Source organism: Phaenicophaeus curvirostris, unplaced genomic scaffold, assembly GCF_032191515.1.
Source record: "Phaenicophaeus curvirostris isolate KB17595 unplaced genomic scaffold, BPBGC_Pcur_1.0 scaffold_659, whole genome shotgun sequence".
Classification (NCBI taxonomy): Eukaryota; Metazoa; Chordata; class Aves; order Cuculiformes; family Cuculidae; genus Phaenicophaeus; species Phaenicophaeus curvirostris.
The window spans coordinates 1-16,686 of record NW_027207175.1 but is presented as its reverse complement, the minus strand read 5'-3'; the positions used below and the strand labels follow the sequence as shown (position 1 = coordinate 16,686).

General features: G+C 63.8%; 1 protein-coding gene across 2 annotated transcripts; it reads right to left on the bottom strand.

The window, feature by feature from the left end:
* Positions 1 to 1,774: 1,774 nt before the first annotated feature.
* LOC138735271 (cytohesin-2) lies at positions 1,775 to 15,393 on the bottom strand. Of its 2 annotated transcripts, none has more exons than XM_069883175.1 (12): positions 15,301 to 15,393; positions 12,647 to 12,794; positions 11,670 to 11,736; positions 11,450 to 11,568; positions 10,221 to 10,301; positions 9,000 to 9,112; positions 7,522 to 7,670; positions 6,096 to 6,208; positions 4,920 to 4,998; positions 4,094 to 4,165; positions 3,237 to 3,358; positions 1,775 to 2,325 (listed from the first exon to the last, which is right to left on the bottom strand). In XM_069883175.1, exons 1-12 carry the CDS (start codon positions 15,317 to 15,319, stop codon positions 2,238 to 2,240), a joined length of 1,170 nt encoding a protein of 389 aa, XP_069739276.1. In that variant the 5' UTR covers positions 15,320 to 15,393; the 3' UTR covers positions 1,775 to 2,237. The 2 variants fall into 2 exon arrangements, with proteins under 2 accessions (XP_069739276.1, XP_069739275.1); XM_069883174.1 differs by having other exon boundaries at positions 1,777 to 2,325; positions 3,237 to 3,391.
* Positions 15,394 to 16,686: the final 1,293 nt, after the last annotated feature.

Sequence of the window (16,686 nt, the reverse complement as noted above, 5' to 3'; positions counted from 1 at the left end):
ATCTCCATATCTCCACGTCCCCATGGAAGCTCCATCTCCATGGAAGCTCCATCCCCGCATCTCCACGTCCCCATGGAAGCTCCATCCCCACATCCCCAAGCCCCATGGAAGCTCCATCCCCACGTCCCCAAGCCCCATGGAAGCTCCATCTCCATATCTCCACGTCCCCATGGAAGCTCCATCCCCATGGAAGCTCCATCCCCACATCTCCACGTCCCCATGGAAGCTCCATCCCCCTGGAAGCTCCATCCCCACATCTCCCCGTCCCCCTGGAAGCTCCATCTCCCCGTGTCCCCCCCCAGGACGCGCTGGGCGGTGGCTTTGACGCCACGCAGGCCTTCGTGGGCGAGATCTCCGAGTTCCACCTGTGGAGCCGCGTCCTGGACGCCGCCGAGGTGGCCGCCGTGGCCGGCTGCCGCGCCAAGACCGGGGGGGACCTGCTGGCCTGGGCCGAGGGGGGCCTGGAGCTGCACGGGGGGGTCACCACGCTGCCCTTCCAGCCCTGCCCCTGACCCCCCCACAGCTGGATCCTTCTGGTGGGCTCCATCCCCTCCTTTGACCCCATCCTCAACATCTGGATCCCTCAGGTGGGCTCCATCCCCTCCTTCCACCCCATCCTCAACATCTGGATCCCTCAGGTGGGCTCCATCCCCTCCTTTGATCCCATCCTCAACATCTGGATCTCTTAGGTGGGCTCCATCCCCTCCTTTGATCCCATCCTCAACATCTGGATCCCTCAGGTGGGCTCCATCCCCTCCTTCGATCCCATCCTCAACATCTGGATCTCTTAGGTGGGCTCCATCCCCTCCTTCGATCCCATCCTCAACATCTGGATCTCTTAGGTGGGCTCCATCCCCTCCTTTGATCCCATCCTCAACATCTGGATCCCTCAGGTGGGCTCCATCCCCTCCTTCCACCCCATCCTCAACATCTGGATCTCTTAGGTGGGCTCCATCCTTTCCTTCGATCCCATCCTCAACATCTGGATCCCTCAGGTGGGCTCCATCCCCTCCTTCGATCCCATCCTGAACATCTGGATCCCTTAGGTGGGCTCCATCCCCTCCTTTGACCCCATCCTCAACATCTGGATCCCTCAGGTGGGCTCCATCCCCTCCTTCCACCCCATCCTAAACATCTGGATGTCTTAGGTGGGCTCCATCCCCTCCTTCCACCCCATCCTCAACATCTGGATGTCTTAGGTGGGCTCCATCCCCTCCTTTGATCCCATCCTAAACATCTGGATCCCTCAGGTGGGCTCCATCCCCTCCTTCGATCCCATCCCCAACATCTGGATCCCTTAGGTGGGCTCCATCCTTTCCTTCGATCCCATCCTCAACATCTGGATCCCTCTGGTGGGCTCCATGCCCTCCTTTGATCCCATCCTCAACATCTGGATCCCTCAGGTGGGCTCCATCCCCTCCTTCGATCCCATCCTCAACATCTGGATCTCTTAGGTGGGCTCCATCCCCTCCTTCGATCCCATCCTCAACATCTGGATCCCTTAGGTGGGCTCCATCCCCTCCTTCCACCCCATCCTAAACATCTGGATGTCTTCAGTGGGCTCCATCCCCTCCTTTGATCCTTTCCTCAACATCTGGATCCCTCAGGTGGGCTCCATCCCCTCCTTCCACCCCATCCTCAACCTCTGGATCCCCTTTCGGGGTCCTCCCTGCTCCCCCACCCCCAAAATGCTGCTTTTTCACCCCAAAACTGTGCAATAAAAACCTTCCAGGGACCCTCCACCCCACCCCAAACTTGGACCTTCACCTCCTTTAATGGGGCCATAAATAAAGGGGGGGGGGGGGGCGACCCCAAACTGGGAGGGACTGGGATGAACTGGGAGGAGGTTTCGGGGGTCTCATGGTCCTGGGGGGGGGGTCCCCATTGTCCTTTGGGGTCTCTCCTCAGGGTTTGGGTTCCTTGGGGGGTTCCTGGAGATCTTGGGGGGGTTCCTGGAGGTCTCGGGGGGCTCCTGGATCATCTCGGGGGGCCTTGAGGTCCCCCCAAGATCCAGGGGGGGGGTCCCCATCGTCCTTTGGGGTCCCCTCAAGGTTTTTCGGGGGGGGAGGTTGGTGTCCTTCACATCTTCGTGGGGTTCCTGGAGGGTTCCTGGAGGGTTCCTCATAGTTTTTGGGGGTTCTTCTTGGTTTTCGGGGGGGTCCTCGTGGTTTTGGGGGGTTCCTCATGGTTTTGGGGGGTCCCTCGTGGTTTTGGGGGGGTCCCAGCCCCCCCCTTTTTCAAGGCTGCTCCTGTTTCTTCTTGACCGAGATGCGTTTCTTGCGGGCGGCCAACATCTCGTAGAAGGGGTCGACGCTCACGGCCGCCCTGGGGGGGGGAAGAAATGAAAAAAGGGGGGGACCCCGAGATGTTTTGGGGGGCCCCTTCCAGCTGAGACCCCCCCCCAAGCCAAGAGGGACCCCCCCCAAAGTTCTCCAGAACATCTTGGTGGCTCCTCATCCCCACGAGAAGCTCTGGGGGTTCTCCAGGAGGATTTGGGGGGGCAGGGTGGGGGGTTTTGGGGTGTCGGGGGGTCCCCAAAAGGACTTGGGGGGTCTCCAAAGGGACCTTGGGGTCCTCTGGAGGGATTTAGGGGTCTCTTGGTGCTCCTCAAAGCATCTCGGTGCCTCCTCAACCCCATGAGAAGCTCAGGAGGACTTGGAGGTTCTCCAGGAGGTTTTTGAGGTTCTCCAAGAGGAGTTCGAGGTTCTCCTGGAGGATTTTGAGGTCCTCCAGGAGGACTTTGAGGTCCTCCAGGAGGTGTTTGAGGTTCTCCAGGAGGATTTTGAGGTCCTCCAGGAGGCGTTTGAGGTCCTCCTGGAAGTTTTTGAGGTCCTCCAGGAGGTGTTTGAGGTCCTCCAGGAGGATTTTGAGGTCCTCCAGGAGGATTTTGAGGTCCTCCAGGAGGCGTTTGAGGTCCTCCAGGAGGATTTTGAGGTTCTCCTGGAGGTTTTTGAGGTCCTCCTGGAAGTTTTTGAGGTCCTCCAGGAGGTGTTTGAGGTCCTCCAGGAGGTGTTTGAGGTCCTCCAGGAGGCGTTTGAGGTCCTCCAGGAGGATTTTGAGGTTCTCCTGGAGGTTTTGAGGTTCTCCAGGAGGATTTTGAGGTCCTCCAGGAGGATTTTGAGGCCCTCCAGGAGGTTTTTTGGGGCGCGGGGTGAGATTTATGGGGCTCGGGGTGAGATTTATGGGGCTCGGGGCGGGTTTCGGGGCGCGGGGGAGGGTTTTTTGGGGGCGCTCACTGGATGGATTTGATCCACTCGTCCTTCTGGTCGCGGGTCGGGGCCGAGATGCGGTAGACGACGTGGTTCCCCTCGACCACGCGCCCGTCGGCCTCCGTCTTGCAGGCCTTGATGAGCTGCCCCTTGTTGTTGGGGATGTAGAGCTCGAAGCAGTGCTGGGGGGGCACGAGAGGTTGGGGGGAACTGGGAGGACTGGGAGGAACTGGGAGGACTGGGAGGAGCTGGAGAAGATGGAGGTCATGGAGCTTCTTATGGAGAATGAAGAGGTTGAAGCCGCAATGGGGGGACACGAGAGGTTTTGGGGGGGGGTCTGAGGGTTTGGGGGGGTCTGAGGGTTTGGGGGGAACTGGGAGGACTGGGAGGAGCTGGAGAAGATGGAGATCATGGAGCTTCTTGTTGAGGATGAAGAGGTTGAAGCCGCAATGGAGGGACATGAGAGGATTTTGGGGGGGTCTGAGGGTTTGGGGGGAGTCTGAGGGTTTGGGGGGAACTGGGGGAACTGGGAGGACTGGGAGGAACTGGGGGAACTGGGAGGAACTGGGAGGAGCTGGAGAAGATGGAGGTCATGGAGCTTCTTATGGAGAATGAAGAGGTTGAAGCCGCAATGGGGGGACACGAGAGGTTTTGGGGGGGGTCTGAGGGGGTCTGAGGGTTTGGGGGGAACTGGGAGGACTGGGAGGACTGGGAGGAGCTGGAGAAGATGGAGGTCATGGAGCTTCTTGTTGAGGATGAAGAGGTTGAAGCCGCAATGGGGGGACACGAGAGGATTTTTGGGGGGGGTGTGAGGGTTTTGGGGGGCACGAGAGGTTGGGGGGAACTGGGAGAACTGGGAGGAACTGGGAGGAACTGGTTCTTACTGGTTTGCGGGGGTCCTCGACCTCACGGATGCTCAGGTTCTCCAAGGGGATGATTCCTCGTGGCTCCTTGTCCTGTGGGGGGGGGTGGGGGGGTGGAAAAGGGGGGTTTGGGGGGGCCCTGGAGATTTTGGGGGGTCCAGAAAGGATTTGGGGGGGTCCTGGGGCGTTCTGGGGGCGGGCTTGGGGGGACACAAAGGGGGTTTGGGGGGGCAGATGATGGATTTGGGGGGGTCTAGGGGGTTTGGGGAGGTCACAAAAGGGGTTTGGGGGGGCAGATGATGGATTTGGGGGGGTCCTGGGGCTTTTTAGGGGGGGTCTTGGGGGGACACAAAGGGGGTTTGGGGGGGGCAGATGGATTTGGGGGGGTCACAAAAGGGGTTTGGGGGGGCAGATGATGGATTTGGGGGGGTCCTGGGGCTTTTTAGGGGGGGTCTTGGGGGGACACAAAGGGGGTTTGGGGGGGGCAGATGGATTTGGGGGGGTCACAAAAGGGGTTTGGGGGGGCAGATGATGGATTTGGGGGGGTCCTGAGGCTTTTTTGAGGGGCTTGGGGGGCACAAAGAGGGTTTTGGGGGGGCAGATGGATTTGGGGGGGTCTAGGGGGTTTGGGGGGGGTCACAAAGAGGTTTGGGGGGGTCACAAAGGGGTTTGGGGGGGTCACAAAAGGGTTTGGGGGGGCGGATGATGGATTTGGGGGGGTCCTGGGGCTTTTTTGAGGGGCTTGGGGGGGGTCTTGGGGTACCCAAAGGAAATCAAAGGGGGTGGGGGGGGTAGATGGATTTGGGGGGGGGTCCTAGGGGTTTTGGGGGGTCTGGGGGGGCCCGACCGTGGTGTATTCGAAGTAGTAGAGGCAGTTGTCGGTGAGGATGAACCAGCGGCGCTTCCACGTCTTCACCCGCCCGCCTGGAGGGGGGGGACACAAAAAAAAGGGGGGTTGGGGGGGTACAAAAGGGGGGTTGGGGGTCCAAAGGGGGGAAAAAAGGGGGGTTGGGGGGGGGAAAAGGGGTTTGGGGGGGGGAAAAGGGGGAAAAAGGGGAGTTTGGGGGTCCAAAGGGGGTAAAAAAGGGGGCTGGGGGGGGAAAAAGTGGGATGGGGGGGTCTAAAGGGGGTAAAAGAGGGGGGTTGGGGGGGGAAAAAGGAGGGTTTGGGGGTCCAAAGGGGGGAAAAAAGGGGTTGGGGGGGTCTAAAGGGGGTAAAAAAGGGGGTTGGGGGCGAAAAAAGGGGTTTGGGGGGGTAAAAAAGGGGCTTTAGGGGTCCAAAGTGGGTAAAAAAGGGGGGTGGGGGGGGAAAAAGTGGGATGGGGGGGTCCAAAGGGGGTAAAAGAGGGGGGTTGGGGGGGAAAAAGGGGGGTTTGGGGGTCCAAAGGGGGTAAAAAAGGGGGGTGGGGGGGGAAAAAGGGGTTTGGGGGGGGAAAGGGGGGTTGGGGGGCAAAAATGGGGTTTGGGGGCAGAAAGGGAGGTTTGGAGGGCAAAAAGGGGGGGTTTGGGGGGGTCTAAGAGGGGGAGGTTGGGGGGACAAAAGGGGGGGGGTCCACGGCTTCGGGGGGTGGTGATTGAGGGGGGCAAATGGATTTGGGGGGGCAGGTAAGGGGGGTCCCAGGGTGCTGCCCACCCCCCACCCCCCCCCCCCACGTACCTCCTGGGGGTCCGGGTGTCACGGCGAGGGGGGGGGCGGGGAGAGAGAGGAGAGATCAGTGCCAGCCCCCCCCAAGCCCCAGTAGGGAACTGGGGGGCACTGGGAGGGACTGGGCGCTACTGGGAGGGGGTTGGTGGCCACAGAGAAAATTTAGTGGCCATAGGGGGGAGTTTGGTGGCCGTAGGGGGGAATTTAGTGGCCACAGAGGAAATTAAGTGGCCTTAGGGGGAAATTTGGTGGCCAGAAAGAAAATTTAGTGGCCATAGGGGGGAATATGGTGGCCACGAAGGGGAATTTGGCCACAGGGGGGAACTGGGTGGCCACGAGAGGGAATTTAGTGGCCCCGAGGGGGAATTTGGTGGCCTCACCCAGCTTGAGCAGCCAGCCCTCGCGGTCGGGGTTGAAGAACGTGTGGGTCAGGTCGTTGCCGTCGTCCTCGGGGATCTTGAAGGGTTCGCTGCGGATGCTCTCGTACAGGTTCTGGGGCGGGGGGGGGGAGACACGGGTCAGGCCACGCCCCCCCGGGGGCACTGGGGGGGACTGGGCTCCTTTCCCGCGCTCTCCCATTCATCCCAATGTCCCCCAGCTCCTTTCCCGCGCTCTCCCATTCATCCCGACGTCCCCCGGCTCCTTTCCCGCGCTCTCCCATTCATCCCAACAGCCCCCGGCTCCTTTCCCGCGCTCTCCCATTCATCCCAACAGCCCCCGGCTCCTTTCCCGCGCTCTCCCATTCATCCCAACAGCCCCCGGCTCCTTTCCCGCGCTCTCCCATTCATCCCGACGTCCCCCGGCTCCTTTCCCGCGCTCTCCCATTCATCCCAACGGCCCCCGGCTCCTTTCCCGCGCTCTCCCATTCATCCCAGTGTCCCCCAGCTCCTTTCCCGCGCTCTCCCATTCATCCCAGTGTCCCCCGGCTCCTTTCCCGCGCTCTCCCATTCATCCCAGTGTCCCCCGGCTCCTTTCCCGCGCTCTCCCATTCATCCCGACGTCCCCCAGCTCCTTTCCCGCGCTCTCCCATTCATCCCGACGTCCCCCAGCTCCTTTCCCGCGCTCTCCCATTCATCCCAACGTCCCTCAGCTCCTTTCCCGCGCTCTCCCATTCATCCCAATGTCCCCCAGCTCCTTTCCCGCGCTCTCCCATTCATCCCAACGTCCCCCAGCTCCTTTCCCGCGCTCTCCCATTCATCCCAACAGCCCCCAGCTCCTTTCCCGCGCTCTCCCATTCATCCCAACGGCCCCCGGCTCCTTTCCCGCGCTCTCCCATTCATCCCAACGTCCCCCAGCTCCTTTCCCGCGCTCTCCCATTCATCCCAACGTCCCCCAGCTCCTTTCCCGCGCTCTCCCATTCATCCCAACGTCCCCCGGCTCCTTTCCCGCGCTCTCCCATTCATCCCAACGTCCCCCAGCTCCTTTCCCGCGCTCTCCCATTCATCCCAACGGCCCCCAGCTCCTTTCCCGCGCTCTCCCATTCATCCCAACGGCCCCCGGCTCCTTTCCCGCGCTCTCCCATTCATCCCAACGTCCCCCGGCTCCTTTCCCGCGCTCTCCCATTCATCCCCACGGCCCCCAGCTCCTTTCCCGCGCTCTCCCATTCATCCCAACCCCCCCCAGCTCCTTTCCCGCGTTCTCCCATTCATCCCAACAGCCCCCTCGGGCTCCTTTCCCACGCTCTCCCATTCATCCCAAACCGCCCCCTCCTGCCACCCCAGTCCCATTCCAGCCCCTCCCTCCCACAAGCCCCGCCCCCCTCGGGCTCCGCCCACCCAGGCCCCGCCCCCTTTCGCCCCGCCCACCCTGAGCAGCTCCTCGGGGAGGTCGCCGCCGTCGTTGATGCCGCGGTTCATGGCCACGAAGCGCTCGGCCGAGGGCTTGTCCCGCACGTTGGGGTTGTGGAGGCTGGTGTTGAGCATGATGACGGCGAAGGAGAGCACGTAGCACGTGTCTGCGGGCGGCCCCCGTCACCCAGCGCCCCCTGCCGCCACGGGGACCGACTGGGAGGGGGCTCCAGGGGGCCAGGATGGAGTGGGAGGCACTGGGAAGCACTGGAAGGGGACTGGGAGGGAGTGGGAGCGACTGGGAGGGATCTAGGAGGGACTGGGAGGCACTGGGAAGCGCTGGGAGGGGACTAGAAGGGACTGGGAGGGGACTAGAGGGGACTGGGAGGGGACTAGAGGGGACTGGGAGGGGACTGAGATGGAGTGGGAGGCACTGGGAAGCACTGGAAGGGGACTAGGAGGGAGTGGGAGCAACTGGGAGGGATCTAGGAGGGACTAGAGGGGACTGGGAGGCACTGGGAAGCACTGGGAGGGGACTGGGAGAGAGCTACAGGGGACTGAGATGGAGTGGGAGGCACTGGGAAGCACTGGGAGGGGACTAGAGGGGACTGGGAGGCACTGGGAAGCACCGGGAGGGGACTGGGAGACAGCTACAGGGGACTGGGATGGAGTGGGAGGCACTGGGAAGCACTGGAAGGGGACTAGGAGGGAGCAGGAGGGGACTAGAGGGGAGTGGGAGGGAGTGGGAGCGACTGGGAGGGGACTAGAAGGGACTGGGAGGGGACTGGGAGGGACTGGGGGGGACTGGGGGGGACTGGGGGGGGACCGAGATGGAGTGGGAGGCATTGGGAAGCACTGGGAGGGGACTATAGGGGACTGGGAGGGACCTAGGAGGGACTGGAGGGGATTGGGAGCGAGTGGGAGCAACTGGGAGGAGACCAGAAGGGACTGGGAGGCACTGGGAGGGACTGGAAGGGATCTAGGGGGGACGGGAGGGGACTGGGAGCACTGGGGGGTCACTGGGAGGCACTGGGGGGGGTTACTGGGGGGTGACTGGGAGGGATCTAGGAAGGGACTGGGAGGGATTGGGGGCACCGTGTGCATTGGAAGCACCAGGAGGGAACTGGGAGGCACTGGGAGTCACTGGGGGGTGACTGGGAGGGATCTAGGAAGGGACTGGGAGGGACTGGGGGGGACTGGGGGTGTCACTGTGAGCACTGGGGATTACTGGGAGGGTACTGGGAGCACTGGGGGGTCACTGGGGGGGATCTAGGAGGGAACTGGGAGGCACTGGGAGGCACTGGGAGTCACTGGGGGGGATCTAGGAGGGAACTGGGAGGGACTGGGGGCACCGTGTGCATGGGAAGCACCGGGAGGTAACTGGGAGGCACTGGGGGTGACTGGGAGGGGGTGACTGGGAGGGCTGGGGGGTGACTGGGGGGTGACTGGGGGGTTCCTGGGGGTTCCTGGGGGTTCCTGGGGGTTCCTGGGCGCACCGGTGCACTGGAAGACGCCGGGGTTGCAGAGGCAGTAGCGCTGCGCGAAGGCTTCCATCATGCGGTCGATCTTCTGAGCCTCCCCCGGCAGCCGGAAACTCCACAGGAACTGCCTGCGGCCCCCAGAGCGCCCCGAAATCAGCCCCGGGCGCCCCGAAATCAGCCCCGGGCGCCCCGAAATCAGCCCCGGGCGCCCCGAAACTGCCCAAAGGGACCCAAAACTGCCCAAAGGGACCCCAAAATCAGCCCAAAGGGACCCAAAACTGCCCAAAGGGACCCAAAATCAGCCCCGGGCGCCCCGAAATCAGCCCAAAGGGACCCAAAACTGCCCAAAGGGACCCAAAATCAGCCCCGGGCGCCCCGAAATCAGCCCAAAGGGACCCAAAATCAGCCCCAGGCGCCCCGAAATCAGCCCCGGGCACCCCGAAACTGCCCCGGGCACCCCGAAATCAGCCCCGGGCACCCCGAAACTGCCCAAAGGGACCCAAAATCAGCCCAAAGAGACCCAAAATCAGCCCGATTAGCCCCAAAACGGCCCAAAGGGACCCAAAATCAGCCCCAGGCACCCCGAAACTGCCCAAAGGGACCCAAAATCAGCCCCGGGCACCCCAAAATCAGCCCCAGGCACCCCAAAATCAGCCCAAAGGGACCCAAAACTGCCCAAAGGGACCCAAAACTGCCCCGAGGGACCCCAAAATCAGCCCCAGGCACCCCAAAACTGCCCAAAGGGACACAAAACCGCCCCAAGGGACCCCAAAATCACCCCGAGTCGCCCCAAAAACACCCTAAGGGACCCAAAACCAGCCCGAGTCGCCCCAAAATCAGCCCGAGGCGCCGCAAAATCAGCCTGAGGCGCCGCAAAATCAGCCCGAGGCGCCGCAAAATCAGCCCAAAGGGACCCAAAACCGCCCCGAGGGACCCCAAAATCACCCTGAGATGCCCCAAAAATGCCCTAAGGGACCCAAAATCAGCCCAAGTCGCCCCAAAACCGCCCCAAGAGGACCCAAAATCATCCCGATTTGCCCCAAAATCACCCTGATTCGCCCCAAAACCGCCCCAAGGGACCCAAAACCACCCCGATGCACCCCAAAATCGCCCTGAATCACCCCAAAACCAGCCAAAGGGACCCAAAACTGCCCCGATTTGCCCCAAAACCGCCTTGAATCGCCCCAAAATGCCCTGATTTGCCCCAAAATGGCCCCGAATCACCCCAAAACCCACCTCAGCGCCTGCACCAGGTTGAGGTCGGTGAACTCGTGCAGGTCCACGAAGGCGTGCAGCACCCCGATATTGAACTCCTCCCTTGGGGGGGGTGGGTGTGAAAATTGGGGGGGGGGCAGCTCTCGTTCACCGACTTGGGGGGCTCGGGAGGGACTCGGGAAGCATTTGGGGGGCACTTGGGGGGCTCGGGAGGCATTTGGGGGGCTTATAGGGGGGGCTTGGGAGGCATTTGGGGGGCACTTGGGGGGCTCAGGGGTCACTTGGGGGGCTGAGAGAGACTTGGGGGGCTGAGAGAGGGGCTTAGGAGGCATTTGGGGGGCACTTGGGGGGCTCGGGGGTCACTTGGGGGGCTTATAGAGGGGCTTAGGAGGCATTTGGGGGGCACTTGGGGGGCTCAGGGGTCACTTGGGGGGCTGAGAGAGACTTGGGGGGCTTATAGAGGGGCTTAGGAGGCATTTGGGGGGCACTTGGGGGGCTCAGGAGGCATTTGGGGGGCTCGGGAGGGACTTAGAGGGGTTACAGGGGGGGCTTGGGAGTCATTCGGGGTTCACGAGGGACTTGGGGGGCTCGGGGGTCACTGGGGGGGGCTGAGAGGGACTTGGGGGGCCTATTTGCGGGGCTAGGGGGGATTTGGGGGTCACTTGGGGGGCTCTGGGGGTCCCCTGGGGGGGTCTGGGGGTCCCTTTGGGGGGCTCTGGGGGTCCCCTGGGGGGGTCTGGGGGTCCCTTTGGGGGGCTCTGGGGGTCCCTTTTGGGGGGCTCTGGGGGTCCCTCTGGGGGGGATCTAGGGGTCCTCTGGGGGGGATCTAGGGGTCCCTTTGGGGGGGATCTAGGGGTCCCCTGGGGGGGGTCTGGGGGTCCCCTGGGGGGGGTCTGGGGGTCCCTTTGGGGGGGGTCCCTTTGGGGGGTCTAGGGGTCCCCGGGGGGGTTTCTGGGGGGGCTTGCGAGTCATTTGGGGGTCACTTAGGGGGCTCTGGGTTCCCTTGGGGGTCCCCTGGGGGGCTTAGGACCCCCTCCCCCCCCACTAGCCCCCCTCCTCCCCCAGGTAGCCCCTCCCATCCTAGTAGCCACCTCCCTCCCCTTAGTAGCCCACCCCTCTCACACAGCCCCCCTCCCCCTCAGGTAGCCCCTCCCACCCCCACTAGCCCCCCCATACCCCAGGGAGCCCCTCCCCCCCCTCCTAGCCCCCCTCCTGGCCCAGGTAGCCCCTCCCCGGCCCAGGTAGCCCACCTCTCTCCCAGGTAGTCCCCGATGGCCGTCTTGTTGAGCCCCTCGCCCTTGTAGAGGAAGCGGGCGATGTCCTCGGCCGTGGGGCGCAGCAGCTCGTTCTCCACCAGGAACTGGATCCCCTGAACCCCCCAAAACCGCCCCCCCCAAAAAAAAATTTAGTAGCCAATCCCAAAAATTCAGTAGCCACAACCCCGAATTTAGTAGCCCCCCCCACACACACCTTTTTGGGGTCCATGTTGAACTTCTTGCGCCCCATCCCCATCTTGCGGTTCCGCTGGAGGGTTTTGCTGCCAGGAAAGGGTTAAAGAGGGGGTCAGGAGGCCCCTGCACCCCAAAATTTGGAGGGTCCCGAGGGAGATTTGGGGGTCCGAGGGGGGATTTTGGGGTCCTGGGGGGGGATTTTGGGGGGATTTTGGGGTCCCAGGGGGTATTTTGGGGTCTTTTTTGGGGTCTTGGGGGTATTTTGGGGTCCCAGGGGTTCTTTTGGGGTAATTTGGGGGTCCCAGGGGGTCTTTTTGGGGTCCCTGGGGGAGATTTTGGGGTCGTTTTGGATCCCCAGTGGGTATTTTGGGTCCCTTGGTGGCATTTTGGGGTCATTTTGGGGTCCCTGGGTGAGATTTTGGGGTCCTGTTGGGGTCCCAGGGGGTATTTTTGGGTCTGGGGGGGTATTTTGGGGGTCTTGGGGGTATTTTGGGGTCCCTGGCGGATATTTTGGGGTCTTGTTGGGGTCCCAGGGGGTATTTTTGGGTCCGGGGGTGGGTATTTTGGGGTCTTGGGGGTATTTTAGGGTCTTTTTGGGGTCCCAGGGGGTATTTTTGGGTCCGGGGGTGGGTATTTTGGGGTCTTGGGGGTATTTTGGGGTCTTTTGGGGGGTCCCAGGGGGGATTTTTGGGGTCTTGGGGGTATTTCGGGGTCTTTTTGGGGTCCCAGTGGGTATTTTTGGGTCCAGGGGTGGGTATTTTGGGATCTTGGGGGCATTTTAGGGTCTTTTTGGGGTCCCAGAGGGGTATTTTGGGGTCCCTGGCGGATATTTCGGGGTCTTTTTGGTGCCCAGGGGGGTATTTTAGGGTCTTTTTAGTGTCCTGGGCTGGGGGGGGGGGTGAGACTTGAGCTATTTTGACGGTTCCAGGAAGCCTCGTGTGGTCTCGGGGGGGGTTGGTTGGTTGGGGGGGGGGGGGCTGGTTTTGGGGGTGTCACCTGCCCTCGGTGGCCTCGAGGCCCTCGACCTCGCTCATGGCCTCGCTGAGCTCCTCGCGCAGGCGCTGGATCTCGCCCAGCAGCTCCTGCTTGCGGCGCCGGATGCTCGCCAGCTCCCGCCGCTCCTCGGCCGTCAGGTCGGGGGGGACTTGGGGGGGGGGGGGGGGGACGGACAGGTGGGCAGGGGTCACCTGGACACGCCCCCCTACCTCCTGGCCACGCCCCCCTGGCTCCTGGCCACGCCCCCCTGGCTCCTGGCCACGCCCCCCCACCTGCTCCTATTGACCCACAGGCTGAGCCCCCTCCTGCATCCCCAGCCCTAGAGGGCTGAGGCCACGCCCCCTCCTGTCACTCAAGCTCATTGGCCACGCCCCCACGCTGAGGCCACGCCCCCTCCTGTCACTCAAGCTCATTGACCACGCCCTGTCACTCAAGCTCATTGGCCACGCCCCCTCCGCTGAGGCCACGCCCCCTCCTGTCACTCAAGCTCATTGGCCACGCCCTGTCACTCAAGCTCATTGGCCACGCCCATTCCCTCTGAGGCCACGCCCCCTCATGTCACTCAACCTAATTGGCCACGCCCCCTCCGCTGAGACCACGCCCCCTGCTGTCACTCAAGCTCATTGGCCACGCCCCCTGCCAATCACCTACTCCTCCCTCCAGTGGCTCCCAGTCACCCCCCAGTGGCTCCCAGTGCCCCCCCAGTGGCTCCCAGTGCCCCCCCAGCAGCTCCCAGTCACTCCAGTTCCCCCCCAGTGGCTCCCAGTCCCCCCCCAGTGGCTCCCAGTCCCACCCCCAGTGGCTCCCAGTCCCACCCCCAGTGGCTCCCAGTCCCCCCCCAGTGGCTCCCAGTCACTCCAATTCCCCCCCAGTGGCTCCCAGTCCCCCCACAGTGGCTCCCAGTGCCCCCCCAGCGGCTCCCAGTCACTCCAATTCCCCCCCAGGGGCTCCCAGTCCCCCCCCAGTGGCTCCCAGTGCCCCCCCAGCGGCTCCCAGTGCCCCCCCAGCGGCTCCCAGTCACTCCAATTCCCCCCTAGTGGCTCCCAGTCCCCCCCAGTGGCTCCCAGTCCCACCCCCAGTGGCTCCCAGTCACTCCAAGTCCCCTCACAGTGGCTCCCAGTCCCACCCCCAGTGGCTCCCAGTCCCTCTCAGCCCCATCCAGTTGCTCCCAGTCCCCCCTCAGTGGCTTCCAGTGGCTCCCAGTCACTCCAATTCCCCCCCAGTGGCTCCCATTCCCCCCCTAGTCGCTCCCAGTGGCTCTCAATCCCCCTCCAGTCACTCCCAGTTGCTCCCAGTCCCCCTCCAGTGGCTCCCAGTCACTCCAATTCCCCCCACAGTGGCTCCCAGTCCACCCCCAGTGGCTCCCAGTCACTCCAATTCCCCCCCAGTGGCTCCCAGTACCTCTCAGCCCCATCCAGTTGCTCCCAGTCCCCCCACAGTGGCTCCCAGTCACTCCAATTTCCCCCCAGTGGCTCCCAGTCCCTCTCAGCCCCATCCAGTTGCTCCCAGTCCCTGCCCAGTTGCTCCCAGTGGCTCCCAGTCCCTCCTCAGTGGCTCCCAGTCCCCCCAATTCCCCCTCAGCAGCTCCCATTCCCCCTCTAGTCGCTCCCAGTGGCTCCCAGTTCCTCCCCAGTGGCTCCCAGTTCCTCCCCAGTCACTCCCAGTCACTCCAATTCCCCCCCAGTGGCTCCCATTCCCCCTCCAGTCACTCCCAGTGGCTCCCAGTCCCCATCCAGTTGCTCCCAGTCCCCATCCAGTTGCTCCCAGCGCCCGCCCCCAGTACCTCCCAGTACCTCTCAGCCCCATCCAGTTGCTCCCATTCTCCCTCCAGTGGCTCCCAGTGGCTCCCATTCCCCCTCCAGTCACTCCCAGTTGCTCCCAGTCCCTATCCAGTTGCTCCCAGTTCCCCCCCCAGTGGCTCCCAGTCCACCTCTCAGTGGCTCCCAGTCACTCCAATTCACCCCAGTGGCTCCCAGTCGCCTCCTAGTGGCTCCCAGCCACCTCCCCCAGTGGCTCCCAGTCACTCCAATTCCCCCCCAGTGGCTCCCAGTACCTCTCAGCCCCATCCAGTGGCTCCCAGTGGCTCCCAGTCCCCCTCCAGTTGCTCCCAGTCCCCCCTTAGGTGTTCCCAGTCCCCCTCCAGTCGCTTCGAGTCCCCCTCCAGTCGCTCCCAGTCCTCCTCCAGTCGCTCCCAGTCGCTCCCAGTCCCTTCCAGTCGCTCCCAGTCCCCCTCCAGTCGCTCCCAGTCCCTCCCAATTCCCCCTCCGGCCCCTCCCATTGACTGATCTCGATCAGCTGGGGGGGTAACTGGGATCACTGGGAGCCTCTAAGCCCCGCCCACCCCCTCAAGCCCCGCCCCTCTCCACGTGCGAGGCCGACAGGGGGGCGTGGCCAGTAAAAAAGGGGGCGTGGCTTTCATTTAAAAGGGGGCGTGGCCACCTCATTCATCACTCTCCCCCCCCATTTCAATGGTTTCACCCCCTTCCTCCCCCACCAGCGAGAAGTGGTGAGGCCCTATCACGTGACCACCACCCCGCGAGGCCACGTGACACCCCCCCCCCCCCCTCAGAGCCAATTGTCTCCCCCCCCTCCCCCCCCATAGGTGTCCAACGGCTCCTTCTCTGCACCCCCCCCCACCCCGATAGCCTCCTTACCATAGAGTCCGTCCTCCATGGCGGCCGGAGCGGCCCCGGCTCCCTCCGCTCTTTCCCCCTTCGCCTCTTTCTCTCTCTCTCTCTCTCTGTGTCTCCTTCCGCGCTGGCCCCGCCCCCCCCGCCCTTTCCCGCCAATGGGAGCGCGCGCCGCCGCGCATGCGCCCTGCGCGCCCCTTCCCGCCCTTGGCCACGCCCCCCACCCCCCCTCGCGCTTGGAAAGGGCGGGAAACACCCCCCCCCCCCCCGTTACCATGGCAACCAGGGAGGCCCCGCCCCCTCCCGGCGCGTACCACTCGTGGAAAGAGGGGGGGGGGGGCCCATAGCATCCTCGTTACCATGGCAACCAGGGACACCCCCCCCCTTTTTGCCCCCCCAAGATGGACTCCTCCACCCCCCACCCCCCTTTTTGCCCCCTCACCCCCATTTTGCCCCTTAACCCCCCCTTTTTGCCCCCCCAATAAGGTCTGAACCCCCCCCCCAGATCCATGGGGTCGTCCCCCCCCCCCCAGCTCTGTTTCCTCAGCTCCTTTTTTATTTAAAAGAGCGAAATTCCCATAAAAATCCATGCGAGGGGCGGGGCCAGGAGTTCAGGGGGAGGGTCCTGGGGGGGGGGAAGGGGGGGGGTCAGACCTGGGGGGGGGCCCTGGGGGGGTCTCAGGGGCTCTGGTGAGGTCCTGGGAGGGTTGGGGAGCCCCTGAGGGGTCCTGGGGGGGGGGTTGGGGGGGTCCCAGGGGGTCTGAGGAGTTCGGGGGGGGGGGGTCCTGAGGGATTTTGGGGGGGTCTGAGGGGTTTGGGGGGGTCTGAGGGGTTCTAGGGGGGTTTGGGGGGGGGTCCTGGGAGAGCCCTGAGGGGTTTGGGGGGGTCTGAGGAGTTCTAGGGGGGGTCCTGAGGGGTTTTTGGGGTGTCTGAGGGGTTCTAGGAGGGGGTCCTGAGGGGTTTTGGGGGGGTCTGAGGGGTTCTAGGGGGGCTTGGGGGGGTCCTGGGAGAGCCCTGAGGGGTTTGGGGGGGTCTGAGGAGTTCTAGGGGGGGGTCCTGAGGGGTTTTGGGGTGTGGGGAGGGTCCCAGGGGGTCTGAGGAGTTCTAGGGGGGGGGTCCTGAGGGGGGTTTTGGGGGGGGTCTGAGGGGTTCTGGGGGGGGGTCCTGAGGGGCTTTGGGGGGGGTCCTAGGGGGGGTTTTGGGGGTCCTAGGGGGGTTTTGGGGGTCCTAGGGGCTTTGGGGGGGGTCCTAGGGGGGTTTTGGGGGTCCTAGCGGCTTTGGGGGGGTCCTAGGGAGGTTTTTTGGGGGGGGGTCCCAGGATTTTGGGGGGGAGGGGTGTCCCAGGATTTTTGGGGGGGGGGTCCCCCCAGGATTTTGGGGGGGAGGGGGTCCCCCTCAGACGGGGGTGGT